The 25,058-nt window shown below is 43.6% G+C and overlaps 1 protein-coding gene across 6 annotated transcripts in view; it reads right to left on the bottom strand.

Annotated features, from left to right (window-relative positions):
• chd6 (chromodomain helicase DNA binding protein 6) overlaps window positions 1–23,416 on the bottom strand; it is a 33,850-nt gene extending 10,434 nt beyond the window's left edge. Inside the window, exons 1-30 of one of the 6 annotated variants that reach the window (XM_031567952.2) lie at window positions 22,617–23,415; window positions 20,372–20,421; window positions 13,870–14,444; window positions 13,055–13,202; window positions 12,728–12,877; window positions 12,388–12,453; window positions 12,091–12,149; window positions 11,603–11,720; window positions 11,431–11,517; window positions 10,582–10,716; window positions 10,276–10,397; window positions 9,815–10,058; window positions 9,128–9,304; window positions 8,654–8,797; window positions 8,303–8,558; window positions 7,807–8,017; window positions 7,383–7,578; window positions 5,487–5,651; window positions 4,997–5,176; window positions 4,576–4,686; window positions 3,627–3,829; window positions 3,144–3,343; window positions 2,674–2,833; window positions 2,120–2,209; window positions 1,769–1,872; window positions 1,426–1,555; window positions 1,256–1,331; window positions 1,065–1,119; window positions 443–677; window positions 60–268 (exon numbers count right to left, since the gene is read on the bottom strand). In XM_031567952.2, coding sequence (XP_031423812.1) covers window positions 60–268; window positions 443–677; window positions 1,065–1,119; window positions 1,256–1,331; window positions 1,426–1,555; window positions 1,769–1,872; window positions 2,120–2,209; window positions 2,674–2,833; window positions 3,144–3,343; window positions 3,627–3,829; window positions 4,576–4,686; window positions 4,997–5,176; window positions 5,487–5,651; window positions 7,383–7,578; window positions 7,807–8,017; window positions 8,303–8,558; window positions 8,654–8,797; window positions 9,128–9,304; window positions 9,815–10,058; window positions 10,276–10,397; window positions 10,582–10,716; window positions 11,431–11,517; window positions 11,603–11,720; window positions 12,091–12,149; window positions 12,388–12,453; window positions 12,728–12,877; window positions 13,055–13,202; window positions 13,870–14,444; window positions 20,372–20,398 — 4,633 coding nt within the window. In that variant the 5' untranslated portion in view covers window positions 20,399–20,421; window positions 22,617–23,415. Of the gene's footprint in view, window positions 1–59; window positions 269–442; window positions 678–1,064; window positions 1,120–1,255; window positions 1,332–1,425; window positions 1,556–1,768; window positions 1,873–2,119; window positions 2,210–2,673; window positions 2,834–3,143; window positions 3,344–3,626; window positions 3,830–4,575; window positions 4,687–4,996; window positions 5,177–5,486; window positions 5,652–7,382; window positions 7,579–7,806; window positions 8,018–8,302; window positions 8,559–8,653; window positions 8,798–9,127; window positions 9,305–9,814; window positions 10,059–10,275; window positions 10,398–10,581; window positions 10,717–11,430; window positions 11,518–11,602; window positions 11,721–12,090; window positions 12,150–12,387; window positions 12,454–12,727; window positions 12,878–13,054; window positions 13,203–13,869; window positions 14,445–20,371; window positions 20,422–22,036; window positions 22,304–22,327; window positions 22,596–22,616 lie in introns of those variants that run through there. The other 5 variants (XM_012829328.2, XM_042707841.1, XM_042707840.1 and 2 more) reach the window with 5 other exon arrangements.
• Between the last annotated feature and the right edge of the window lie 1,642 nt (window positions 23,417–25,058).

The raw sequence follows: 25,058 nt of genomic DNA, 5'->3' as shown, positions 1-25,058 counted from the left end.
GGTGCTTTCTGTTGTGTTTTCTGTGTTGTATTTTGTAATGAAATCACATTCATTGCTACCTTCGTCCTTCCTTGGGGGCAGCCTGCAGGCAGTGCGACACATGGACACAAAGCTGTAGAAATATCTCTCTAAACTCTCATCCGTTTTTCTTTCCAGTCGAGCAAGACAGCGGAACTGAGTCCAGTCAAAGGCTTTCTTCTCTGGGTCAAACATAACACCAAAGGATGAAACTGTCCGATAGAAATCTGCCTGCTCTCGACGTGTCCACCTGTTCCATCAAACAGAAAAGAAGACATTTTATCTGTTATCTCACCTTAGAGCCAGGGCACTGATTGTGATTCATAAGCTCCTGGAATTCAAGCAACAGAAAAATCCTCCTCCTATCTGTATTTGCACTTCCTCTATAGTTTTTGGTCACCAGTGGCTGCAAAATATCACTCACCTCCTCTGCCATTCCAAGAACAGTGGGTCTGGTTCAACAGTGCATCTCCGCAAGTCCTCTCCCATTTGCCAGGACACGTGGCTGTTTCCATCCAGCATTAGATAGTCGTGGCGCAGGGGCTCGCGGCGGTTGTAACGCTGGTAGGCGGTGATGAGCCGCCGAAGTCGAGCCGTCAGAGCAGAACCTGCTGGCCAGAGAAGCCTGCCCTGCTCAGAGTTCTCGTGCACCGATTCACCTAGGACACCGAGGCAGAGGATGTTGAATGAAGAATAAACGGTTTTGTGAACAAAATGAGTCACCGCTTGCTGGGGGGATGACCATCATGGGTGGAATCCCCTTTTTGTTTTTTTACACTACTCCAAATTCAGCATAACAGATAATAACCAGATCAAAGAGAAGCTGTATGAAATGTCCTCGGAGATTCTGATGTCAGGCATCACTGTATTTACAGAACAAAAGTACTGTCAGGAACAGGGCTTTCATAAGAACATGGGAGCCCCCCCTTTCCAATGGTGTCAGCTCTAATAACAGTCTCAGAAAATATTCTGAAGTTTTTTGATTAAGCGACTGATGCACAGATCCGACATTTCAATGCTCTAATGGTGTAGCTGTCAGTACTTACTTGAAATGGCATTCTCTTGTTTCTCTGAAGTGTCTGTAACAGAACTGTTGTCATCCTTAAAGAGATCAAAGCAATAACAGACATAAACTATAATTACAAAAAAAACATCACAGAACAAAATATGAATCTACAACAAGAAGAAAGGCACAATCAATCGATTGCAGTCCCTGTGACATTAAGGGAGTTCATACTTTGCCATCCTCCTTATCTTCTCCCCCCTCCGTCTTGCTTTCAGTCTCCTCCTTCACATCTTCACTCTTACCCGCACTACAAAAACATAAAAGCATTACGATGAGCCAACAAAGATGTGATGTGTTGCAGCAAAAACGGGTTTCAAAAGAAAATGAAGGGGTGCTCTTGCCTGTCATTGGCATCAGCTGGGGCCTCTGTTCCTGACTGCTCTGCAGAAAGGGCCATGACATCAGGCATGCCCACCCGCTCCAAGAAACACAGGTCGAGGTCGGCCCGCATGGCATTGTATCGCTCGTACCCTGAGGTTGCACAAAAATACACACTTTGCTGTTTTTAGAGAGCAGCCACCAATCAAGTGAGGAAAACATAAGAGATAAATCCTCAGACTACGTCAGAGATAGGAGACAAGACTTTGTACATCTGTGTGCATGTGTAATTAAGAAATGGGATACAATTCCCTATAAACTACTCCATGAAATTCCCTGTGAAATTCCAGAGCTTCCGGTGATTACCGTGCTTGTGGACACCGATGAGGAGGGATTTGTCCGCTTCCGCATCCCACCAGCCAGCAGGAATCTCAATGTAGTCAATGTCAGGCAGAGCTACCTCCAGTTTACTGTAGAAATCACAGGCTCACACTCAGTGCCATTGCTCATTTACACAATAACTGTGCCAAGCTTCTTCTTCTCACAGACACAAGAACACCCTGCCAAATTACACACAAACACTTCCAACACAAACAATTGTAAGAATATGACATATCATAACATACAAATATTTATAGAGTAACCTCGACTCTCAGTTATTTCTCAGTTATTTAACATGGCTTTTGGATAACCTTAATGCAAACTGTGATGTTGTACCTGGCTGGAACGCCTTCCAGGGCCTGAGCTGCAGCTTCCCCCAGCACCTCTGCCTTCAAATAGTACAGCATGCGTACCCTCAAAAGTACCCTGGAGGAATGACATTCACGTTGAACTTTGACCTCATTCGTTTCATTTACTAAATTGTGCTTAATTCCAGTAGAGCTCTACAATCGTTTTAACCTGCTCAGTCCTAACAAGGATTAGATCTTCTTTGCAGAGCGATTCCCAGAAAAATAATACTAGATTCCATGAAATAACATTTTATATTATTTCCCAGAAATAATAACATTTTACTGCCAAGACTGACACACACTGCTCCAAGACTATGTAGTGCTTATGAGCTGAGTATTTTAACAAAAACACACATTTTCAGTGTATATACAGTATATATATACACTTGTTCTTTCAGAGACACGTGCTGTATACGAAAACATCCCGCTTTACTACAGACAGCACATTTAAGTAATGCACCACAGGCACATGTGATTTGCTTCCTGACAGAAGTGGACGGGATAATTGGCTAAAGCTGTTGCAGCAGATGGAGAATTTACTTGTTGCAGTGCTGCTTGAGGTGCTTTTTGTAGCTGTCGTCCTGCAGTACCACCTCCGGATTGCAGTGGACCAGCCAGTCCGCATTGTTCAGCTCAGGCAGACACAGCTGGTTCTTCAGCTTCTTGCCCTTACGACCGCGGGGTACGGGTGCCGACAGACCTGTGAAAAGATGTAAAGTGGTTTAATTAACGTGGCGCACACAGACTATTTTAAGTTCATTTCTCTGGCAGGTAATGATCGAAAAGATGCATTACTGCACACAGATACTGGATTTTATTAAATCCTCCCAACTCAGTAACATCTGGTGAAATTGGAAAAAGATGATATAATATTATTTGATTGGGAAACATCTCTGGTACCTTCATGAAAAATCTATCAACAGCATCAAGTGGGCTCGCATGAAAACTGATACGGACTGATAGCTCTAACAAGCTCTACATGTTGGAGGGGTGGCCACTGGTTTTCTCACCAGAGTGGTTCTGTAGGGCCTCATTTTGCCCATCTTTAGTTGGGGTGATGAGGTCCCAGATGAAGCTCTTGATTTTATCGTCTCCTTTGTAGTGGCGCACACAGTAGACTAGCAGTGCTCGGCACATCACCTCCATGTCCCTCTCAGCCAAGTGCCACTTGAAACGGCCATGGGTGAGAATGTCCTTCCACCGCCCCCAGCTACACGAGATGGAAAGAGATGGTACACACGACTCACGCAAAACAGTGGCACTACAAACCCGACCCATCCAACAAAGGAACAGTGGCTGGAAAAAGACCATTCATTCAACAAGCACCGTTTACTATCAAGGAGAAACGATGAGAAACGATGCCAGACAAGGTCTTGAACGTTTGTTCTTTGACGAGAGTTTTTGAAGGGCATTATCATTTGTTTGAATTGTGTCTTTTCACTGATCAGAGAGTGAACGCTCATTTATGAATACAACTGAACAAAACTACACACCCGAATATGAGCAGGTTCTTCTCCACGCGGAAGCACTCCGCCCGCAGATAGCGGCGGTTCCTTTCGTTGAGGCGGCGCGTGCGGCACGGCCTTTCCTCCGAGTCGCTGTCCAGCTCAGAGAACTCCATCAGCTCGTCATCCTCAAATGAGTTGTAATGACGAGTCTGCTTCCGCACGCGTGGCGTATCGATCACCAGGCTCTCCTTATCATCGAACACAGAAAGGGTGTAAAACTCATCATACTCTGCGATACACATGCACGGGCTAATAGTGCCCCTCAGTGGGGCATACCTGAATCAAAAACAGTTACCAACAAAAGGGGCTGGACACACATACGGCTTTTCACAATACCACAAAAGCTCACTGTGATATTTCCTGATGCTTTGTTTTTTCCCTCGTACCATTTATGGCATTGGCAACATCACATGAGCCCAGCGCAAAAAGACTCAAGCCCACACAATCAAATGCACACAAACACATGCACCCCCACATAGTCACACACTCAAAAGCACAGTGCTCATTTACTCAACCGTCCCCTCTCCCTGATCCACATGCTGTTTTTTTCTCATTAATGCGACCCATCTGTTCAGGGAATGATGAGAGCCAGATATTCAAATGATTCCACTCCTCTCCCTGCACCCTCTCTCCTTCCCCTCTCCATTTCTTTCATACTCCTCTTTTCCTTTCTACCTCTTTGTCTCTCTCTCTCTCTCCCTGCCACTCTTTTCTCATCGTCTCCTGTCCATGCATTCCTATCTTTCTCTCCACATCTCCCTCTGATCCCTTTGTCATGTGCCCCCATCCCCCTCCCTCGTTCTTATTGTTTTAAGCCACATTCTTTTGTTTCTTTTGATCCTCCATGACTCGGAAGTCTCTTTTGGCACGTGTCCCACACAAGATGGCTGGGAGATTTTAGGCAGGGATTGTGAGGTGACCACCAGCTCCTTACCTTTTCCTCCTTGGAGTCGATCTCCAGCTCAGCGATTTTAGCCCATTTCTGCCAGAAGTTTGGATCATCCAGAGAAATGTCAGTTCTGTTTCCAGAAGATACAAAGCTGGCCTGGAGACACACACACACACACACACACACACACACACACACACACAGACAACAAAATCTGTCTCACTGGAAAACACAGCTCTAAAATCCTTTGCTGTGAACACAAAGACAAGTGTGCATGGTCCTGCTAGTATTCAAGAGGCTATTGCTGACAAGTACAATAATTAACATTACATTCAACAGGGGGCTATTTAGGTAAAGAAAGCAATGCTGCACTTCCTGAAACACCACTGATGTGCCACATCATCACGTTGTATGTTTTAGTTTAGCGACCTGCACACAAAAGTCAAATCTGCTAGCAAGGAAGTACCTTAGCAAAAGTGGAGCCCTTCCCTTCTGTCTCGATGGTGATGGTCTGAGTGCGGCGCTGAAGGATCTGGTCGATGTCTTCCTCACAGAATTTAGAGCCTTCGTCCTCGTCGTCCATTAGGGCACCATACGCACCCTTCCTCAAAAGGTCCTCCACTTCCAACTTTGAAAGCTGCTGCACCTTGTTGAAGGGCATCCAAACCGTTTGTCTCAAAAGACATCTGCAACTCATTACCCAATTGTGCGTGCACCCTGAGACACTAACTCACTAGTCTGAGATGCCTGAAAAGATGCCAAGTCAAATGGTGCTTCAAATTCAATAGGTAACGTCAAGCTGGATCTTCTGAATAGATACATCTAACCTCAAAGAACATCACACCTCAGCCAGCAGAATTCTTCGCTTTGACATAATGTTTATTGTTAATGGAGCCATATAAATCGATAAAATTGAACTGAATTGAGTAGCCAATGTGGGGCGGACAGGTGCTCACCCCATTGACGCTGCCCTTGCGGTTGATGTCCTGCAGCACAGCCTTATCCAAACCTAGCTTAAGGCTGGCCTTGTCGAACATCTCTCGCTCGTACGAGTTCCGCGTGATGAGCCGGTAGACCTTCACCGCTTTGCTCTGGCCAATCCGGTGGCAGCGGGCTTGTGCCTGGGAAATGAGAGGTTTATTAAACATCAAGTACGATGCATGACCATGCTCTCCTCTCAAGGAGTTAAGCTCAGGAAGTCGTGTGGGCTGAACAATGAATCTGTTCAACATAAGCACACTGATCAGCATTTAGTGAATTGCCATTCACATTTTTTTAGTCATTCTGAGCCTGAAGAGATACAGCAGTAATGAGTCACACAGTACTGGTTAGGGGTGGGAATTGGCAAAAATGTGACGATTCGATAGTATTGCGATATTTGGGCCACGATTCAATATTATTGCGATTCTTAACATATTGCGATACAGCAAGTATTGCGATTCGATTCTGCGATATATTGCGATTCATGTCCCCCATATTATTCAGAAGGCATTACAAAAAATTAGGAAAATAAGACTGCTCAACTCACTTCAAATGTCACATTTAATTCTGTGCACAACATTATCTTCTACGCATTAAAAACAAGTGCAAAAACAAAAAATCCTGATTTTGCGGGAGCTTTTCCAAAATGTTGTAATGAAAGTTGCTGTGTTTTTTAGGTGTTTGTTGATGAAATTGCGGGAGCAAATGAAAGTTGCGATAAAAAGTTCATAATTTCCCTCTTTGTAATTATAAATGAGTTATTTGTTGAAAAATAAGTAATTAATAAACAAACATTCAGTAAAGCCAAAACCATTGTCCTCTTAATAACCTTACCAACATGCCAAACAAAAGATTACCAGGACTACAAAAAAGTAGCAAAATAGGCTTTACTTATCCACAACGAAGTGCATCACGGACGCACGGTCAGGGGAGGCAGAGTGAAAGTAAAAAAAAAAAAAAAATATGATAAAATAAATTAATATTTCTCTACTGATCTGTGCTATAAATGTAATATCTGCATGATTCCAATCATTTTGAGCATTTGATATAATCAAATCATTGAATTTGCGCATGTCCTGTTCAAACAGACAGGAGACATTGAGACGGTGAGGCAGCGACGAGCTGTGCCTCATCTCAGATTGCGCAATCCCTCACAAACTGGGTTGAGCGCATGCGTAGAACCTATTTAGTCCTGTTGATCGGACATAAAACCACAGTGAAAAAACACAGAGGGGAGGCAAACACTAGGCTACCTCTGCCTCAATGAATCCCATCGAGAGCCCAACGGTCGGGGTTTATGCTTGTTCTGCCGTTGCTTTTCTTCTACACTTATATTTTGACCTTGACCGCGAAAATAGAAGATTCTATTAAACTTAAACATTTCTCAAAACTGGTCTCCCATTATTGATCACTTTACGTTTTGTTTGAAAGTCCAATGTCGGAGCTAAAAGGTACGCTTCAAACGAAGCTAAAAGGTATGCTTCTCACCCCTCATTCGCTAACATTACATTGATACAAACCGTGTACAACCGGTTGTGATGGTGAAGCCATTTTCATTTGAATTTGCTGTTGAATGCACGACAACAAAGCACCGCAACAAGCGCCACCTTGTGGATGTAATATGCAAATGTAATATTATCAGAGTAAACTCTGAGAAAAACAATGGAGAAAACCCGAAAGTAAAACACATAATTATATAATTAAATATTGCAATACTTTGCGCTACTGTATCGATATAATTGCGTGCGCTAAATATCGCGATACTGAACAGAATCGTTTTTTTCCCCCACCACTAGTACTGGTGCACGTGTGCACTGAGGGAGATGTGTGTGTGTGTGTGTGTGTGTGTTCTATCGGCCTAAGATTCTCACCTGCAGGTCATTCTGTGGGTTCCAGTCTGAGTCAAAGATGATGCAGGTGTCTGCAGCCGTGAGGTTGATGCCCAGCCCTCCGGCCCGCGTGCAGAGGAGGAACACGAAGCGATCCGAGTCCGGCTTGCAGAAGCGGTCGATGGCCGCCTGCCGCAGGTTTCCCCGTACGCGACCATCAATGCGCTCATACGTGTACCTGAGGATCCACAACAACAACAACAACAACACCAAAAGTTTCTGCGTTATAGTGGATGAGCACATACCAAACGACAAACAGGTAATTTACCATGGATTTCCAAAAACACACATGTACAACACTTATCCATGGGGAACTGGAATATACTCAACTTCAAAGTAAACAAATTAAACAGAAAACCTCATTCAAAGGTGGAAAAAAAAACAACAGTTAGAAAGGGCAATGCACCTCCTCTGGATGAGGTAGTCCTCCAGGATGTCTAGGCAGCGCACCATCTGGGAGAAGACCAGCACTTTGTGACCTCCAGCTATGAGACGAGGCAGCAGCTTGTCAATGAGGACCAGCTTTCCTGATGCCTGGATCATAGCCTGAAGCTGGAAGTCTAAGGCATCTGGGCTGTGTGACTTCCTGAAGCTTTCCAGAATCTTCTCTTCTGCACCTGTAAGGGCAAAGGTTAGGATATGGATGATTATTTATATATTTATTTTATATTTTAGAGCAGTTTTCAGTGACACAGATATTTTGTTGTGTTTGTGTGTGTCTATGTATGTAAGTGGCAGAAAGAGAGAGCAGGAGAGAAGAGAGAATGAATGTGTTACTTGATAGGTTCAGCAAAAGAACAAGAACAAAAGACATGGTGCAAAACCCAACTAAGCTTGCACAACTGTATGTTGCAACATCTCCCACTCCTATTATAAATGTAAAAGAAGTGAAAACACATTACCAGTGATGAGGTATGGGTGGTTGCAGCACTTGCGTAGCTCCATCATTGTGTTGATGAGGTTGGGCATGTTGTGCTGGTTGGCTCCCTTGGCCAGAAATGTGAAGTTCTTCTCAAGAATGGCACGATAGTATTTCTTCTGGATGTTGGTCAGCTCCACCTCGATGATGGTCTCCTCTTTGGGTGCCAGGTTCTTCTCTACATCGTCCTTTAACCTCCTCAACATCATGGGCTTGAGGATGGCCTGAAGCTTCTTCACCTAAAAGTCACAGAGCATGTATGGAGAGCCAAAATTATGAAACTTCTACCGTGCCAATATAACACCGAAAGGTACACTGAGAGCGGTTCACTCACCTGCTCTTCTGTTTTCAGGTCTCCAAACTCCTCCAGGAAGGTGGTCTCAGAGGGGAACTGAAGTGGTTCCAGGAAGTTGAGCAGGCTGAAGAGTTCCTCAACAGAGTTCTGCAGTGGTGTGCCGGTCAACAGCACTTTATGTTCCTACAGAACCCAATGTATCATCAGTGGTGTAATATTATGTTTGACTATTACTGAGTGTAGCTCAAATATGATTTTTCAATCTCAGGACTTTCATGTAGGGTCCTATAAAGGCTTCCTCCCCTTCCAGTACATCAACTTGTTACTGCTGCCCTCTCGTATTTCATGTTTCAATTGATTTGATTGTTGACTGCAGCATAGTTGGTGACTGCACCACTTTTTTCAGAATCTGCATTCTGCAATCTGCCTAGACAGCTCTATTTACGAGAATGTTGTAGTTCATATCCAATCTGCTTGTGCAGATGTACCTACTTTCACAAAGTCCTCTCTTACCAGGTTCATGAGCTTGAGTCCCTCGAGAAGTTTGCAGTTGCGGTTCTTCAGCCGGTGAGCTTCGTCGATCACCACGCAGCGCCAGTGGATCTTCTTCAGCTCAGGGCAGTCCGCCATAATCATCTCAAATGTGGTGATCACGCCGTGGAACTTAAAATTGCCAGATACCGAGTTTCCCTGCAAAAAGGTAAACAAAAAGACTTACTATCACTCTACATTACATCAACACATGGACATGACTGACAAATCATAGACTACTTAGGCTAGTGTGTGTATTAGGTCAGCTGATAATTTTGTAGTCTTCTACTCTGTGTCTCCTCCTTGCCCCTCTCCCTGGCGTCTGTTTCATCTTCTACTCCTATTTTATCCTGTTATGCTCTGCCATGCAAACTTTGTGCAGATGCACTCTCCCCTGAGCCAGATCCTGCTCTAAGTTTCTCCTTCACTTGCAATTTTCTGTTGCCGTTTGCCTGCTCCTGAGAGGTTTATATAATGTTTTTGTGAGGCACCTTTGTTTCAAAAACCCAATGTGGACAGTCCCATAAAAATACACTGAGCTAAAAAAGAATTCACTGATGACTAGGCTGAGTTTGAAGAATAAAGACACAGTTGTTGGGTTCAAACATAAAACAAAACAACCAAAACTTGGTTAACAAGATTTTGCACTTTTGATCATAAGAGTCTCACATCTTCGTCCCTGTGGTACATTTCATACTGTAGGATCATCTGCCGGCTTATCTGGCTGCCATGGTAGACGATCACGTTGATTGCGGTCCAGGTGCGGAACTCGCGCTCCCAGTTCGTGATGGTGGAGAGCGGGGCGATGATGAGAAATGGGCCACGAATGCCCATGCTGAAGATCTCAAAGAGGAATGTTATGGACTGTATGGTCTTCCCCAGGCCCATCTCGTCTGCCAAGATACAGTTTTTCCTGTGAGGACAAGGAAGGCACTTTCATTAGATTTCATAGTCTGCACCATTGTTGGCACCACAGAGGATGCTGGTGTTGTGTGCGATGATGACCTGAGGGGCTTTGGGAATTACGTAAGCTCTGAATACTACACTTGTGCAGAAGTAGGCTAGTGAGGTGGGACTGTAGACAGTGTAAACACATGCACTGTGTTTGTCGGAGGCTAGGACGGGCTCACCTGTTATACCAGTTGAATAGAAGCCAGTTCATTCCCTCAAGCTGGTACTCTCTCAACTCGTTCCCGTTCCTGTAGTCTCGAGACGTTCTCAGCTTGTGCCATTGACCAGGCGGAGGTCTTTCCTACACGAAAAAAAAAAAAAAAAAACATTTCCATTTAAAAAGAAGTGTAACAATTTGGTCATTATCCATATTTGATCTGTGTATAGTAAAAACGTCAGTGTAGCAGTGGAGCAAATAGCAGTAGTGAAAATGGTATGAACCATTGGTATTATCTAAAGTCAAAATCATTTGAAATGTCACCTACCACGTATTTCATATCAGGGAGTTTCTTGAGCTCCTCAAACTCACGGATCTTTACAGGATCAACATCCTCTTGGAGCTCCCAGGTTGCTTCCTCATACGACAGAGAGCACCACTTTACCAGATAGTGTGTGACCTCCTGTAAAAAGCAGGGACACATACATGTGCACACGAGGTGCACATGTGAACACACACACACAAACACACACACACACACACACACACACACACACACACACACAGAGAGAATCTTCAAATTTCTGCTGAAAACGACAGCAGAGGCAACTTCAAATATCCTTCATTAATAATCCTATATGGTCATTATTTTACAACTCACACAAAAGATGTCGATGCCCACTCACCATGTGGGGTACCGTAAACAGCCAAATAAATCAGCCAATGAGAGAGCAGCTAATGCTAAAGTAAACACCTACTGGCCAAGGCTTCCTGCACCACAACCAGCCCCCTCTCCCCCGGTTCTCCTGCTACCCAACCTGCCCACTTGACTTAACAAATTAGCACACCCACCAGGCTATCAGACATTCATGATCAGGAGAACATTTGAATCAGTTGAGTATTTTAATATTATGTGATGTGATTACAGGCATGTCACATGGCAAGAGATGTGATGTATATACAGTACATAACATTTGTACATTTTCATTAATTACCGTCTCTGAAGTATTTCACATTCTTAAAAATGTTGGAACATGACTAATGATGAATAATATGAGAGGTCCCTGGTGACTCCAAACTACAGTACTGTGGCTGGAATCCTGCACTCCTGACTGCTATTAACAGGCTCAAGTGATGAGAGGCAGGGAGCATGAAATGACCAGCGTCTGGTCCTCACCTCTCCGGTCTCTGTGTCTGTAGTGTGGGCCACTTCCAGCACACGGTCCACCTCGATGTAGTCTGGATTAAAATGATCCTCGTCCGGCTGAGGGAGGAAGGTGGGCATTAGGAATCACGCACAAAATAATAATACACTGAGAAGTCATAGAAGAGAGTTCCAACTGACTTACTTCAACGAATATGTGCTTCATTTGTGCCTGCTTAGTCCTGAAGCGCTTGATTTTTTGGGGGATGCGTGGGTCCTTTTCCAGTTCCTCCAGAGTTGCCCATTTGCAGTGAAGGTAAGAGCTGTAAACATGAAGAGTATTTTAGAGGTCACATATTCTTTGTGAAGGCTGTGTGCTTCAGCAGGTCAGAGTAAATCTTGTACACAAATCATTTACAGGTGTGTGAGATTCATTGGGAAGGCACAGAGTATAGTAGTACAGAAGGAAAACACAAATTACAGAGAAAATGATGACTGGGGACTTTACATATTTGTTAATTTTCTTTCTTTGAATGCAATAAGAAGCTTACAGGCTGCAGAGCCATGGGGAAACAATTCAAGAACAGCAATAAAAAATAAATTGCAAGCTGAAGGGAAGTGTAAAGGTGGCGGACGGTCTTGATGCCCGCCACGAAGACTAAACTGTTTTTAACGTCAGATTAATCGACTCACAAATTTCTGTACTTGACATAGAATTCCTCATACTCCTCAGGTGGCTCCTCTGGCTCTGTCTGAGAGACGTGAAGAGAGAGAGACAGGAGATCATAAACAAACACATCAAAAAAAGCACATGCACACACACACACGCAGGCAGGCACACACACACAAACGCACGCACGCCAACACACACACACACAAATGCACACACACACACACATGCACACACACACACACACACACACACGCACACACACACACACGCACACAGCAAATCATCACAGGCTTCACAGGGAGCAAACATGGGGCTACCTCCTTCTTGACAGTTCGCACAGACAGGATTTTCTCAATGATGTTAGCCTCATCTTCAGGCGGCTCCTAAGATGTGAAAGAGAGGCGGAGAAACACACAGGCTGAGAAAGCTGGCACGTGTATGGATTTGAGTACATGTGTGTTTGCCTATTTGTGTGTGTGCATATTGTGTGCATGAGTTGGTGTGTGTGCGTATGTGTGAGTGCGAACGTGTGGGTTTGCAAATGTGTGTGTATGAGTTGGTGTGTGAGCGTGTTTTTGTGTCTGAGTGTGACAACAACGTGGTCGGACAGAAGTAGGGCACATGAAAGGGAGGGAACCGGGCTAACGTCACACTTACCTCTGCTTGCCAGGCCAGCGTGGAGGCAGACAGGGCTCCCATGCGGCCTGCGCCCAACACAGCGATGGTTTCCCCGTCGTCATCCACAACCTTGAAATCCAGGTCCTCGTTGTACTTCCTGCGCTTCACCTGACGCCCTGAGCGTCGTTTCTGCACAGAGAGGGAAAGAGAGCATGTTAAGAGACAGAGAGAGATAGAGAGAAAGAGAGAGAGAAAGAGAGAGAAGTGAAGTGAAAAAAAAAGGCGAAAGATGAAGAAAGCCCTCAGACTGCTGGCCAGCAGCTGTAAGCTTTTGTTCCCAGCATGCAGCGGGGCAGTGGCACTCACAGTGCTGTCTAGGGGGTCGCTGCTTTCCTCGCCCCCCAAGGCCACGGCAGTGAGGGAGGCCGTGTCATCGCTCTCTAGCGCCTCCTGCTGGGCCTCGCTTTTCCGCTTTCCCTTTTTCTTCTTTTCTGGCGGGACCACACCCTGCTCTCTGCAAGAAAAGACAATAAGTTACAACACTCGTGCAGAGTGTTTTAGAAGATGACTCTGGGCTTTTGATATGGCTTATACCTGCATCAGAGATTCTTAGTTTTGCTCTTCAGAAACAGGCAGCTCTGTATTTCAGCCTAGCCCTAATGCAGCTTAGACTCATCTACACTGTACAGTTTAGCCTAATCAACAGATACATTAATCAGCTAATTAGCTAAATGAGGCGATTTGGCTGATTCTATACCAGGGCTTAGCCCAAGCATAACTGTCCTTGACAGCTGGTCCCTACAGCACAGACTGAAACTGCTCCAGATCAACCAGCTGAACCACCCAAGGTCATTCCTACTAAGTGTTCTCTTTCATTGCAGACCTTGGAAATTCCTACTTGTCCTTGCAAAAAATAAACACACACACACTGCTAACCATTCCTCATATCTTAAGACCCTATAGCACTTTTAAGTTACTCCTCCGCCTGGCCCTTGCTTTGCCTGCAGTCTCACACTCTGATCTGCACCTGGTCTGTCTCTCCTCTCTGCCTTAAAGAGCCTGCAAGGACGTGGGGGGGAAAAAAATCACATTTGTTACTTTTGCATATCAGAATGAAACTGAATGTCAGTGCGTGTTATCAAGGGGCCTGAGGTAATGAAAGACAGAGAGCTGGTTCTCACTTGGGCTTTCTGCCTCTCTGTCTGGGAGGAGACAATGTGGCCTTGCAGTCTACAGCGGGCTTGGGCTTGGGCTTGGGCTTGGCTTCCCGACCCTTTCTGCCCTTTCTAGGCTCCTTTGGTGACTTCAGCTCCTTGAACTTCTTGGACTCCTTGACCTCCTTGAGTTCCTTGGGCGCTTTTGACTTCCGTGGTAATATCTCCTTCAGTTCTTTCAACTCCTTTTTTTTCTTTGGTTTGGATTCGCTCTCTCGTTCTCGTTCCGGCTTTTTCCACGTGCCCGAGTCCCTCTTGTCTTTTTTCTTTCGTTTCTTCTTCACCCGGGTGCCACCCCCTCCGTCGTCCTCCTCGCTGTTGCCAGGCGATGCCGGCGGACATGGGTTGAGGCTGCCTGTTCCCGGCCCCCCGTGTGCCCCAGAGTGTTTTGTGTGGGCCATGCAGTGATTGGTCTGCCCACCAAGAACCCGGATATGCTCCTTTCCCAGTGGGCCTATGGGAAACGTGATTTGTGCGTTTTGGTCAGTGGCAGTAGAGGCTGCAGAAGCTGGAGTGTGCTTTATTAAGTGGGTACTGGACATCTGCAAGAGAACACAGAAGAGGGACACTGAAATAAAACTGAATTGAATTAGCAGGTCAGAGGTCAGGATACATGGCATGTGAACAGTGTCTTCCGTTTGATGAACTAACAGCTGTGACAAGAGTAACACTGACAAATAAGCTGAGACACACAAACCCCCAACACCATGTAGACAGAAGAACCTGTGCGCAGCCTACAACACAATAAGAGAGACAACTAAAAGATTTTGGAACCAAAGGGGATCGACATAAAAGCTTGTTGGACTGAATAAGGAGTCTTAACAGATGAAACACAAGACGAAGACACCTAAGGGCTTAAACGAGTGTGCTATTCATCCCCATTAAAATGGTTTGGAACGGGACCTTTTGGATCTGCATCCATCTCATATTTTCCTACTTTTGACTTCAGTGGGAAACAAAAACTGGTGACAGCAGTGAGCGTTTCTTTCCCATTTCAGTAGGCTGAAACCGAATCGTGATAGCTGTCTGGAAAGCTTTTCATGCTGCTCCCGCGAATACCCTCAACAGCTCTGCATGGACTCTCAAGTCACACCACTCTCCACAGACGCAAACCTCAGCAAACATCTCAGCCTGCAACGGCACGCTGTGACACACACATGCAGCCTGTGGAAAAGTGGGTAATGAATGGACGCTAACAAAAATAACAAGTAGAAAAATAAATACTGAGGACTGAAAGCGGAGAAAGGGGAAGGAGAGGATGCGAGTTTGCGTTTGCAATGTTTGTTTATAAAATTGTAGAGACAAAACTATGATTTATCTGTGTTTTTAAGGCTTCATTTAAATCAAAATGAAATGTCCTGACTTTAAACAGACGTCAAGTACCAAGAGGAAGTATCAGGATGTCACTAAAGCACTACTTCCTATTATTGTGCAAGGGAAACCTCACCTGCTTACCTGCTACTAATTAATATAGAGATGAAAATGTCAGAGGTTCTACCCTCAAGACTTCACAATTCTTGGGTCACGATTGGTAAGATTGAATTCTTTGATAATGTTACATTTCTGTAATACAATGGGATATCTGTTGTTGTTCTTTACTTTCATAAGACGACAAAACTATGAAACTATGAAAACAATTAATTTTGTTATTCCATCAAAAGGGTATGTGCTTATTTCAAATACTAATAATTAAAAAAACAAATGATCAATTCCTGGCATCTGACACAAATCAATATAATCCTTGGAAAAATATCACAAGATTCAAATTAATTAAATTTTCCCCACCCATACCCATACACCCACACCCATAGCAGATGACAACATCCCCTACTAGACATGGGAAACAAAGCAAAAGGACATGGAACTCTTTTTAGTTTCTTTAGAATTCTACTGTACATAACTGGGTAAATAAATAACAATAATTCATTTTGACTCTGACAGTAAACACCCCTCTGCCTTCAATAAATATGTACTGTGTGTGATCAATTAGAATCTGCACCAAACAAAAACCAAATAACTACAAAAGATAATGGGTACAGATGAGTCCATGATGACTTCCAATTACTGTCAGAATCTGTGGTGAATAATACAGTGTATCGATGTCTAATGAATGTGATATCATATTGACCACTGGTCCAGAGCAATAGCATACTGAGAACAGCCTCCCTAAATACACTATTCTGACAACAAAAACTACAACAAAAATATGCACTCATTTCAATGTACCCTTCAACAGAGAGAACACTATTCTGGAAATAGAAAAGAAATTAAATGGGAAGGTATTGTACAAATCCAACTAAATCCAGACGTGATCCATGGCCACAGCTACTGAGAGCCCACTGAAAAACAATGGGCTTGGATGGTCCCATTTTTACTATGTGTTATTTTTAACCGGGCCGCGCACATGTGGAAGCATAGATCGGGCGTGCCTCAGTGAGCGGTTTATCTGCTGCAGGTATGGGGATAATGTCAATGAATCACAGACTCCACCGCGAGCTGGAATCAGGGCCGTCGCCACGGAAACAGGCTCTGTACCAAGCTGCAGGAAGCAGCAACGTAAACACGCAGTCTCCACGGTAACCCTTTCCACACCAGAACACAGCGAAACCCTGCTAGACATTTTTCCCTCCATTTTGCACTGGATCAGACAGGAGCACAGAGTCAAAAGACACATGACTCCCACATCAGGCTGCAGATGGTGTCATGGGGAAGCTGGCACATCTGACCTGAGCTTATGATGGATAAGACCACAAAACATCTAAATGGAGAAGGTCATTCTTTGTCATTCAAGAATCACCCTTGTGTATACATTCATGAGGCCTTCTGATTACAGGTACAAAGCATGTCATGAATGTACTCTTTAGAGAGACAGTGTGGGGCTGGAAATGTACTGTCCCACAAGGGGTTCTACTGAACCTTAAATCTTTAACCTCTGGGACTGAACGACCCACTATACACTTCGAAAAAGTCAGAAAAATCAGATCTGTCCATTCACTGATATTACTACCCATACATATAACGTGCATTGATTTATGCTATTTAAAAGTAGGAGAAACCGTGAGGTCCACGAGTGTTCAACACAAAAGAAGCACCTCCCCCCTCCTAACACTGCTGAAAGCTTTCTCCTGCACCCTCTCCTTAGCTGTGATCCTCAGCCTGGCTAGCGGAGTCCCACACTCTCTTCCAGACAAGCCTCCACGTGCTCACAGTGCGCACAGCAACACATCACAGCAACACATCACAGCGACACTTCACGGCTTTACCTCTCACATGCAAGACTGCACAAGAGCACACACGCACACAAACACACACACACACACACACACACACACACACACACACAATCCACACACATCCCTACAGCTCTCATTATGTGCTGCAGTACGTATGTTTGCCAGCAAAATAAACCAATCACACACACTCAGGAGCTGCAATCAAATTCCCTATGAATCAATATGGGCTTCTGACTCCCAAACACGACAGCTGCAGTCACATCAATGGCAGCCCTCTCTCATACATACTCCAGAATCACAAGCACACACCTTTCCAGCAAGTTGGTGGGGGAGGGGTATTGAGTCTAGGGCCTAGGTCCACACAAAGGAGGCATGCTGGAGTGACTCACTCACGAGGGACCTCCGCTTCTTTCACACACTGAGAGGGGAAGGGCCTACCGTAGTTAGCATTAGCATTAGCGTTACAATGCAATGTAATGCTGTAAACAAAATTCAATGCAATGCTGTGGTTTTAATTAAATAAGTAGTGGGCTGGGGAATGGGCAGACCCTGCTCCCAGTGCCCCAGAGCAGTTTGGATGGCAGCACAGCAACAGCTCACTGCTGCGTCTGTCAGGAAACGATGGCATCGCATCACATGATGACTGACATTACTGCGTGCCATGGTTCACATGCAAAGTCACGACAATCACTCAAACATTTCCATTTGTTTGTATTAGGGAGGCAGAGATGAAATGATGCCTTTAAATGGGATCCTTAGTAGTGAAGATGTTTGCCAACTAATAAAAAACAGGTATCCCAATCACTCTCATATTTGAGATAACTTCCCTAAAACAAAATAATACTATAATGACTTACAAATCAGACAAAATGCTGAGTCAGTCTGAGCTTAACGCTAGGAATGACCAATGTCTACACCCAAAAAGAGCATAAATCGCAATGCTGTTTGAGGGAAAACAACGCCAATTTACAGGTGTTTGCCCTTAAGTACTCCAGGCAAACTAGAGCGTTTGGGGAGGGACACATTTGTTCTCTTTGTCTAGATTTTTCTGTGGTTTCTAAACACCATAATCAAATTGGTCGTTTGCATGTGAAAATGGCACTGTCGTGAATTAGAAGCTTGCGGAAAAGCACAGCCTGTGAGAAACAAAAGATATGTAAAACCTTGTATCAAAACCTGTATGAAGTCTCTCACTTTTACTGTGTGTTTGTGGAAATGTCTCTATGTTTTTTCACAGCAAGGCAGCTTAAATACTAAACATAGATCTAGCAGCCAAAACATGCTTACTACCAGCTATATAACCAAGGGGGGGGGGCTAAACAGTACATGGATGTTTAATCGTCCATTTTTAAGTGTCATTGGGAAACTATCCAGTTCTGTCTAATCCTAACACTCTAGGTATATATAATACTAAAGATGCCCAATATATTTCAAAGCAGCAGATAAAAACGTTCGTTACAAATCCAGCAGCAGTTTGCTGTCCAAACTTGTCTGGAGACATGTAACTGATTTAAGCCTTTGAGAAAATTCTGAATGACCATCACAACAGAATGGCAACTTCACTGATTCCCTTAAAATAGCACACTATTTGACCCAGTCTTTATCTTCTAATTAGGAGGATATATTCTCAAAACAGCTAAAAATGAATTCTCGGAGGATCAGATGTACATACGTTAGACAGCGGGTTAACAGGGACTTGGCCAGACCGCAGAGAGCGCACACTTTGCCTATTCACTTTAGGCTGAATTGCGTAATCAACGCATGTTACCACCCTCTAACCGTAATTTGCGGGACCCACATCTGAACAGTATCAGTCAATCATGGGCGCAATTGAATGGAATCCGCCGACCGACATTAAAAGGAATCAAAAGTTTAACAATCAGGAAATAGATATACATGCTAATAAGGTGTCATCAAACATTGATATAATACAGGGCAGTAATTCTATACCACTCAAAAAAATACTTATACAAACAAATGCAATAGTGTAGCAGGCATCAACATGTAGGGAAGTGGATGAAGTGAAAAAGTAATGGCAAGACATAAAACGCAATAAGTGAGACATAAAAATGAATGGTTGCTTTTAACATTGTACAAATAAGTGTTCACAATACAGATTCCACTGTCTTTGGAAACTTCTCCTATTCACGCATCTAACACACACTCTGGATTACACCTGCTTTTGAAATGCGGAAGATTTTCACCGCTAAACAGACATGTGCTGTCGCCCACAGTTTTCATACATACAACGGAATACGTAATCAGTCGATCCTTGCGGTCTTTGCGTGACCCTCTCCCAAATGCATATGCAATGCGCAGTACCGTGCCATGTTTTTAGGCGCTCGCTGCGATGATATTACCCCTTAAACGGCTAACATGTTAGAACATTTGCCCCTGTGTGAGTTCTGAGATACTGTAAAGCTATAAGCTGCAGCGACTCTTCCCTTTTTACCATCTTCAGCTATGACAACGTGCATGTATTGTAGACATCAATGAGAAATGACTCGATATGGGATGCCCAATAGTAAATAGACCAACAGTTGGTTTTGTGTGTAGTAACTAAGTCTGAGTGAAAGTGAGGCTCTGTCTTGCTCGGCTCTCTTTGATCTTTGAATTCCTACTCTCTACTGAGGCAGCAGCAGGCAGAGCAGGAGCTGCTGGAGCCTCCACAGGCACTGGGAAACACGCTTAAGTTTGCTGAGGACTACAGGGTTTGTGGAGGGGGGGTGTCTGATCAGATGATTCTAGTAATGGCAGGGACCGGACCGTGGGTGACAGGGAGCTGACGTGTGAATGGAGAGGGCGCTTCAGCTGGACCTAAGCCACTGAGTGGCACTCTACAGGAAAGCCCACGCTAGTTTGTTCAAGCACCACTTCTGCTGTTGCTTCACTGAGACTCAGAAATCAAACTTGACAATCCATTTTCAAACTGCACAGAGCCATTGAAAAAGCATTCTTACACACAAGCAAAACACAAATAACACAGCTAAATAAATACACAGAAGTGACCACTAAAAACCTGAAAAATGTAAATGCAAACACTTGCACATTAAGCAACACAAAAATGACATTCCACAAATTTCACTGACAGGTTACCATTACACGTCATGACATCACTGTGACTCATGTTTACTGTTACAATGTGATGCATGAGTGACACAGGGTGACCACAGTGGACAGCACCAATGACAAACTCCTGCCAACACAGAACAAATGGCGCTCAGTAATACACTAACCTGCTTGTCCTTCTTTTGTATTTTCATTTTTTTCTAGAATTCGGCTGCATCTATAAAACAGAAACGCAATCCTTACAAAAGCAAACACATAACATTTTGAGAGCAAACTCAAGAAACATAGGCATCAATTTTGAAGGTTGTGTACTTTTTAACATTCATTTGATTACAAAGGTGTAACAAACTGGTCTGTTATATAACATCTGTGCAGTGTGAAACAAGCTCATGGACACAACTCCACAGCCACAGCATTTAATGACTTCAGTGCTTCAACTCACTGATCTTAAGGACTATGACACAAAAGCAAACAAACAAAATAAAAAACAACAAAAACAAAAACATAGCGATAACAACGTACTGTACAACACGAGTGCTACAGAGCAGATGTGAACAACTGTAGAATTACTATACACCAGGTTGATGCACTAGGGCCTTGTAGTCGGTTGTCTACAACTGCAAACTTCTTCAAATCAGCCAATGATCAACATTATGTCACATCATATGTCTTAATGCAAAGGCCTACACTGACACAAAAGGATTTTAAGTACAATTAATATAGCTAAATGTTATAAGTGATAGATAGTTAGTACTTTCACACAGGTAGGTAGGGTAGAGGGTAATCCAAAATCAGTATCAATCTGTCCAAGCTAACTTCATAACATGTACTGATGTGTTCTGCTCATTTACCCCTATGCAACAATGTTCACTAATGTAGTTCATTGTTGCTATCTGAGACACAAAGAAGAGGGGAAAGTAGTTGTAATAGTAAAGAGACTGAGTGGGAGACTACAAAGCCACTTTTGTCGCAAACAGCCCCATACTCATTCACCTCACATGGGACCATTAACCTACAGAATGTATGCTTGAGTATGCTGCTGCTTTACAGAGCACCTGCTTGAACTTGGACAGGTAAGATTTAGAGGCACCTGACAAGAGGGTTTGATGGCTTTCTTCGACCTGTGGAATGGGAAAAGTGCTCAAATATATCAGACACAGCCGGTGCTTGTTTGTGTTTCTATCTTCCTCTGAAGATACCTGCATTGGTCGTTATAACAATAGCACGTTTAAGAAAATAAGGTTGCGTCAGAAAACCACCCGCAAAAGGGGTCTCTGGCAGGCCACATCATAGCCTACAACTCCAACGGCACAATTTGCCAAGACCTCACCATGGAAGCAGCTGGGCAGGTGTAGAGTGGTCAGGTTGGAGTACCTGTGACTGTACTTCAGTCTTTGTTGTGTGACAGGATCGGTATTTCGGCGGGTTTTAAAGATGCGCAGTAATAAAACGATTAAAACAAGCTTGGGCAAAATGACTTACCCTTAGTTAAGTCAATACGTTACGTCAATACGCCTTATATAGTAATGAGCCGCATTGTTGGAAAGCGGAAAACTGAATTCCTACAAGTTAGCTTGATAAAATGAAGTTCCAGTAAGGTTAAGAAAGCCTTCTCGTCCTGTAACTCTCAAACTCAATAGTACATCTGCTTTAAAACCGACAACAACACCCGCTCCGTGTCCCATTTAATATTAGCTTTCAACCGAGCTAGCCTGCTTGCTAACTCTAATGTCACTGCAACGGTGTTATATATTCCAGTCCTTACACGTGTTAACACCCCCCTAAACTCCTCGCAGGGACATCTCGCTACCCCACAATACGACCTCACCTACCTGAGCAGCACTCACCGGCCAGGACATCAGTTAGCCAACCCCGCGCTTCAAACCGCATTTATTTCCAAGGACACAAAAACGCCATGACAGTTTAGAAAAATGCATAAAAAATTAGAGGGGGTGGGAGACGGGAGAAAAAAAAACTCAGAGCAATTTCTTAATCCTACTAAAGCAAGACCAGAGGAGTTCATTCAAGAGGGATGCACGAGTTCTAGACAAACACACCACCTAAACACAGCGCAGGACTCATATACACAACAAAATAAAAATAAAGTTAAAAGCTCTACTTACCTAAAATGGCTACTGCAGCAGCCAAAATACAAACAGCTATTATTTGGTGAAGTTTAGCACTGGCCGCCTGCAACAGCAGCCTAACCTTTATTGGACCCGTATTTTTCTATTTTTCATTGGCTGTAACAAAGCGCATCTGGGTCGATGGAAATTTCTATTGGTCTCCTAGCTGTCAAACAAGGAGTGCCATATAGCGTTTGTCTGAGAGCTACACATTGCAAGCACCATTGTGCACTTTTACTTCTTTGCATTGATGTAAGCTATATAACGTCGGGATTCGTTTCCATACCTTGTATACGATGGCTGTCTGTGAAAAGGAGTCTTTTAATCATCGTGTGTTCGTCGTTTTAGTTGTAAGGCAACGCTGATTTATCCGCATTTATCGTATTTCTGGTCCGTATGCTACAGCTCTCCGGTGGTTTTATATTTCTTCTTGCTTGCATCCACCAATCATGGTGCTTTTTACTCCATCATTACGGCGCCCAAGAAAAAAATGTCTAACATTCCACGTCTTTGCTCGTGTTTCATATCCCGGATGTTAAATTTCCTGGGTTTAATTCAAACACGTTGACAAAGTGCTATGTCATGGAGATGCCTTTATGCGTAACGTAGCTACGTAGCCTAGCCTACACATTTGCCTGCAGTAGGGTTTGCGTCTTCGCATGTAGAAATATTGGGGACAATATGTTCGGACCGTCTCTGTTGAACCCTCCGTATTATATAACTAGTTTTACGACTGTGGTACCCGGGTAGTGGTAGGTTAATAGTGGACATCACTGAGGTGACCCCACGTTGTGTTATTATTAGAGCTCCTGGTAGAATAGACTATACTTTGCTGGTGGTCAGAGTATTCGCTTTCTGTTGGTAAAGCAGTTCAGATAGGCTACTTCCTATGAAAGAACAGTTTATTGTCCTTCAGATAGTGAAAACTAAAATACAAGCATCCAAGTCTTCTTGTTTAGTCATGGATGGCTAGCTAGATTACTGCTCCTCAGACACACACATGGTCCAACAAAAGTTAGCCATTTTACAGTCAAAGTCACCTTTTGCCTTCCCAAGTGCAGCAGGCTGAACAAAAATAATAAAGATCAGACTTGTAATGCTTGTTAACCTTAAACCAAATTCAATTTCAAAACTCGCTTTCCCTCACCAGGCTTGCCCTGAGGTACAATCCAAACCTTCAGGTGATATGCTGGGTTATTCACTATTACAGAAGTAGGCTACTGCACAGCCTAGGAAAGTGGTCCACACCCTAAAGTCAGAGTATCTATATTCATCATCCTCCCTTGTTCCAGTGAATCTCCCTTGCACTGGCTCCAACATAAGCCATCTGTTACATGAATGCGTGAATGTAAAACAGGAGGTTGCTGGAGCTAGACTTACTTGAAGATGCAGGTAGCTGAACTTTCAGTTTGTACATGTTTCTTTGCTTATCCCCATGCAGGTAACAAAATAATGAAGAGTGTTAGTTACAGTGTCCATTTATTTGCTGAGGTCTTAAGGTACAAACAGTGGGCTTCAAATGTTATTATACATTGATAACAGTATTATAAATCCCTGAATACTACACATTTAAGTCAGCGTCAAAATATTGTCATTGTCGTGTCCCGCAAAATAAGGGAAGTGATAAGTCTATGTTTTAATCTTGTTTCCTTCCTTTGTTTTATTCTTGTTTTGAAACCAAACAGTTGCACATATGCTTACCCCATATTTAATCAAATGCACAGTTATACAGTAAATATTGGGTGATGAATGGGTTAAGATATTTGGATTTAGTCATTTCTTTCCGAACCCCGGGTTTAGTCTGCTCTTTTATCCTCTCTCACTCCCCCTTCTGCCTTTCTCCTCCTCCCTTTTCTTTCTTTCTGGGCACGTTGCCAAGGTAGACCTCAAGAGGTTCGCTTTTCAGTCATATTCAACAACACCTAAGAAATGTTTTTTCTTTTTAAGTTGCTCTTTAGTTAGTGTATTGTCTCACCCTTTTTACCTTTCAAAAGTGTCCACAATCTTCCTCTGCAGAACCATGCTAAACTAGCACAACTAACAGTCAAGTTAGAGATTAAGAAAAGGTCAGTTGGGTTAACACTTGTGTGTCTTAACTGGTCTCTCATTTTTCAGTCCAGCCTTTTAAAACAGAACTGAACAAACATCATACTGACTAGTTGGTTCATACACCAGCAGCGGTCATACAAACTTGAGTACACAATACACATTACATGCACTGGGATTGTATGGGTTCAGCTAGAAACAATATGTTCAGTTCCGAAAACTGAAGGAGAATATAGGACATTTCTTGTATTATCTCCAGATCACAGCAGAGGGCAGTGGTATCCCATTCAGACATCGCGTTTCACAGTTTGAGCACACCGCTTTGGAATTGTTGACGAGAGCATGACACAGAGCAGTCAGTGAAGTCTTGAAGAGTATTTGCACAATACATTGTGAGAACGTTGATGAATGACATAGGTAGACAAAACTGTATATAATGCAATATCAAATTGTGGGGTCTTACATCAGTGCAGCACTATACTTAAAATCCATATGAATACCTGTGATAAGAAGCGCTAGATCTATTGATAAACAGACATTTTAGACAGAGGCCTCAAGGTTTTATGGGAATACCTGACAAGATGAAAATCAAAAGTCAATCAAAGGTGATTCACAGGTATTGATGAATAGCCCAAACATGTTTACTGCTTGCTGACTTTCCCACATGATCTCTGCTTGTTTG

Source organism: Clupea harengus, chromosome 5 (assembly GCF_900700415.2).
Source record: "Clupea harengus chromosome 5, Ch_v2.0.2, whole genome shotgun sequence".
NCBI lineage: Eukaryota > Metazoa > Chordata > Actinopteri > Clupeiformes > Clupeidae > Clupea > Clupea harengus.
This window is presented reverse-complemented; position numbering and strand designations above follow the sequence as displayed.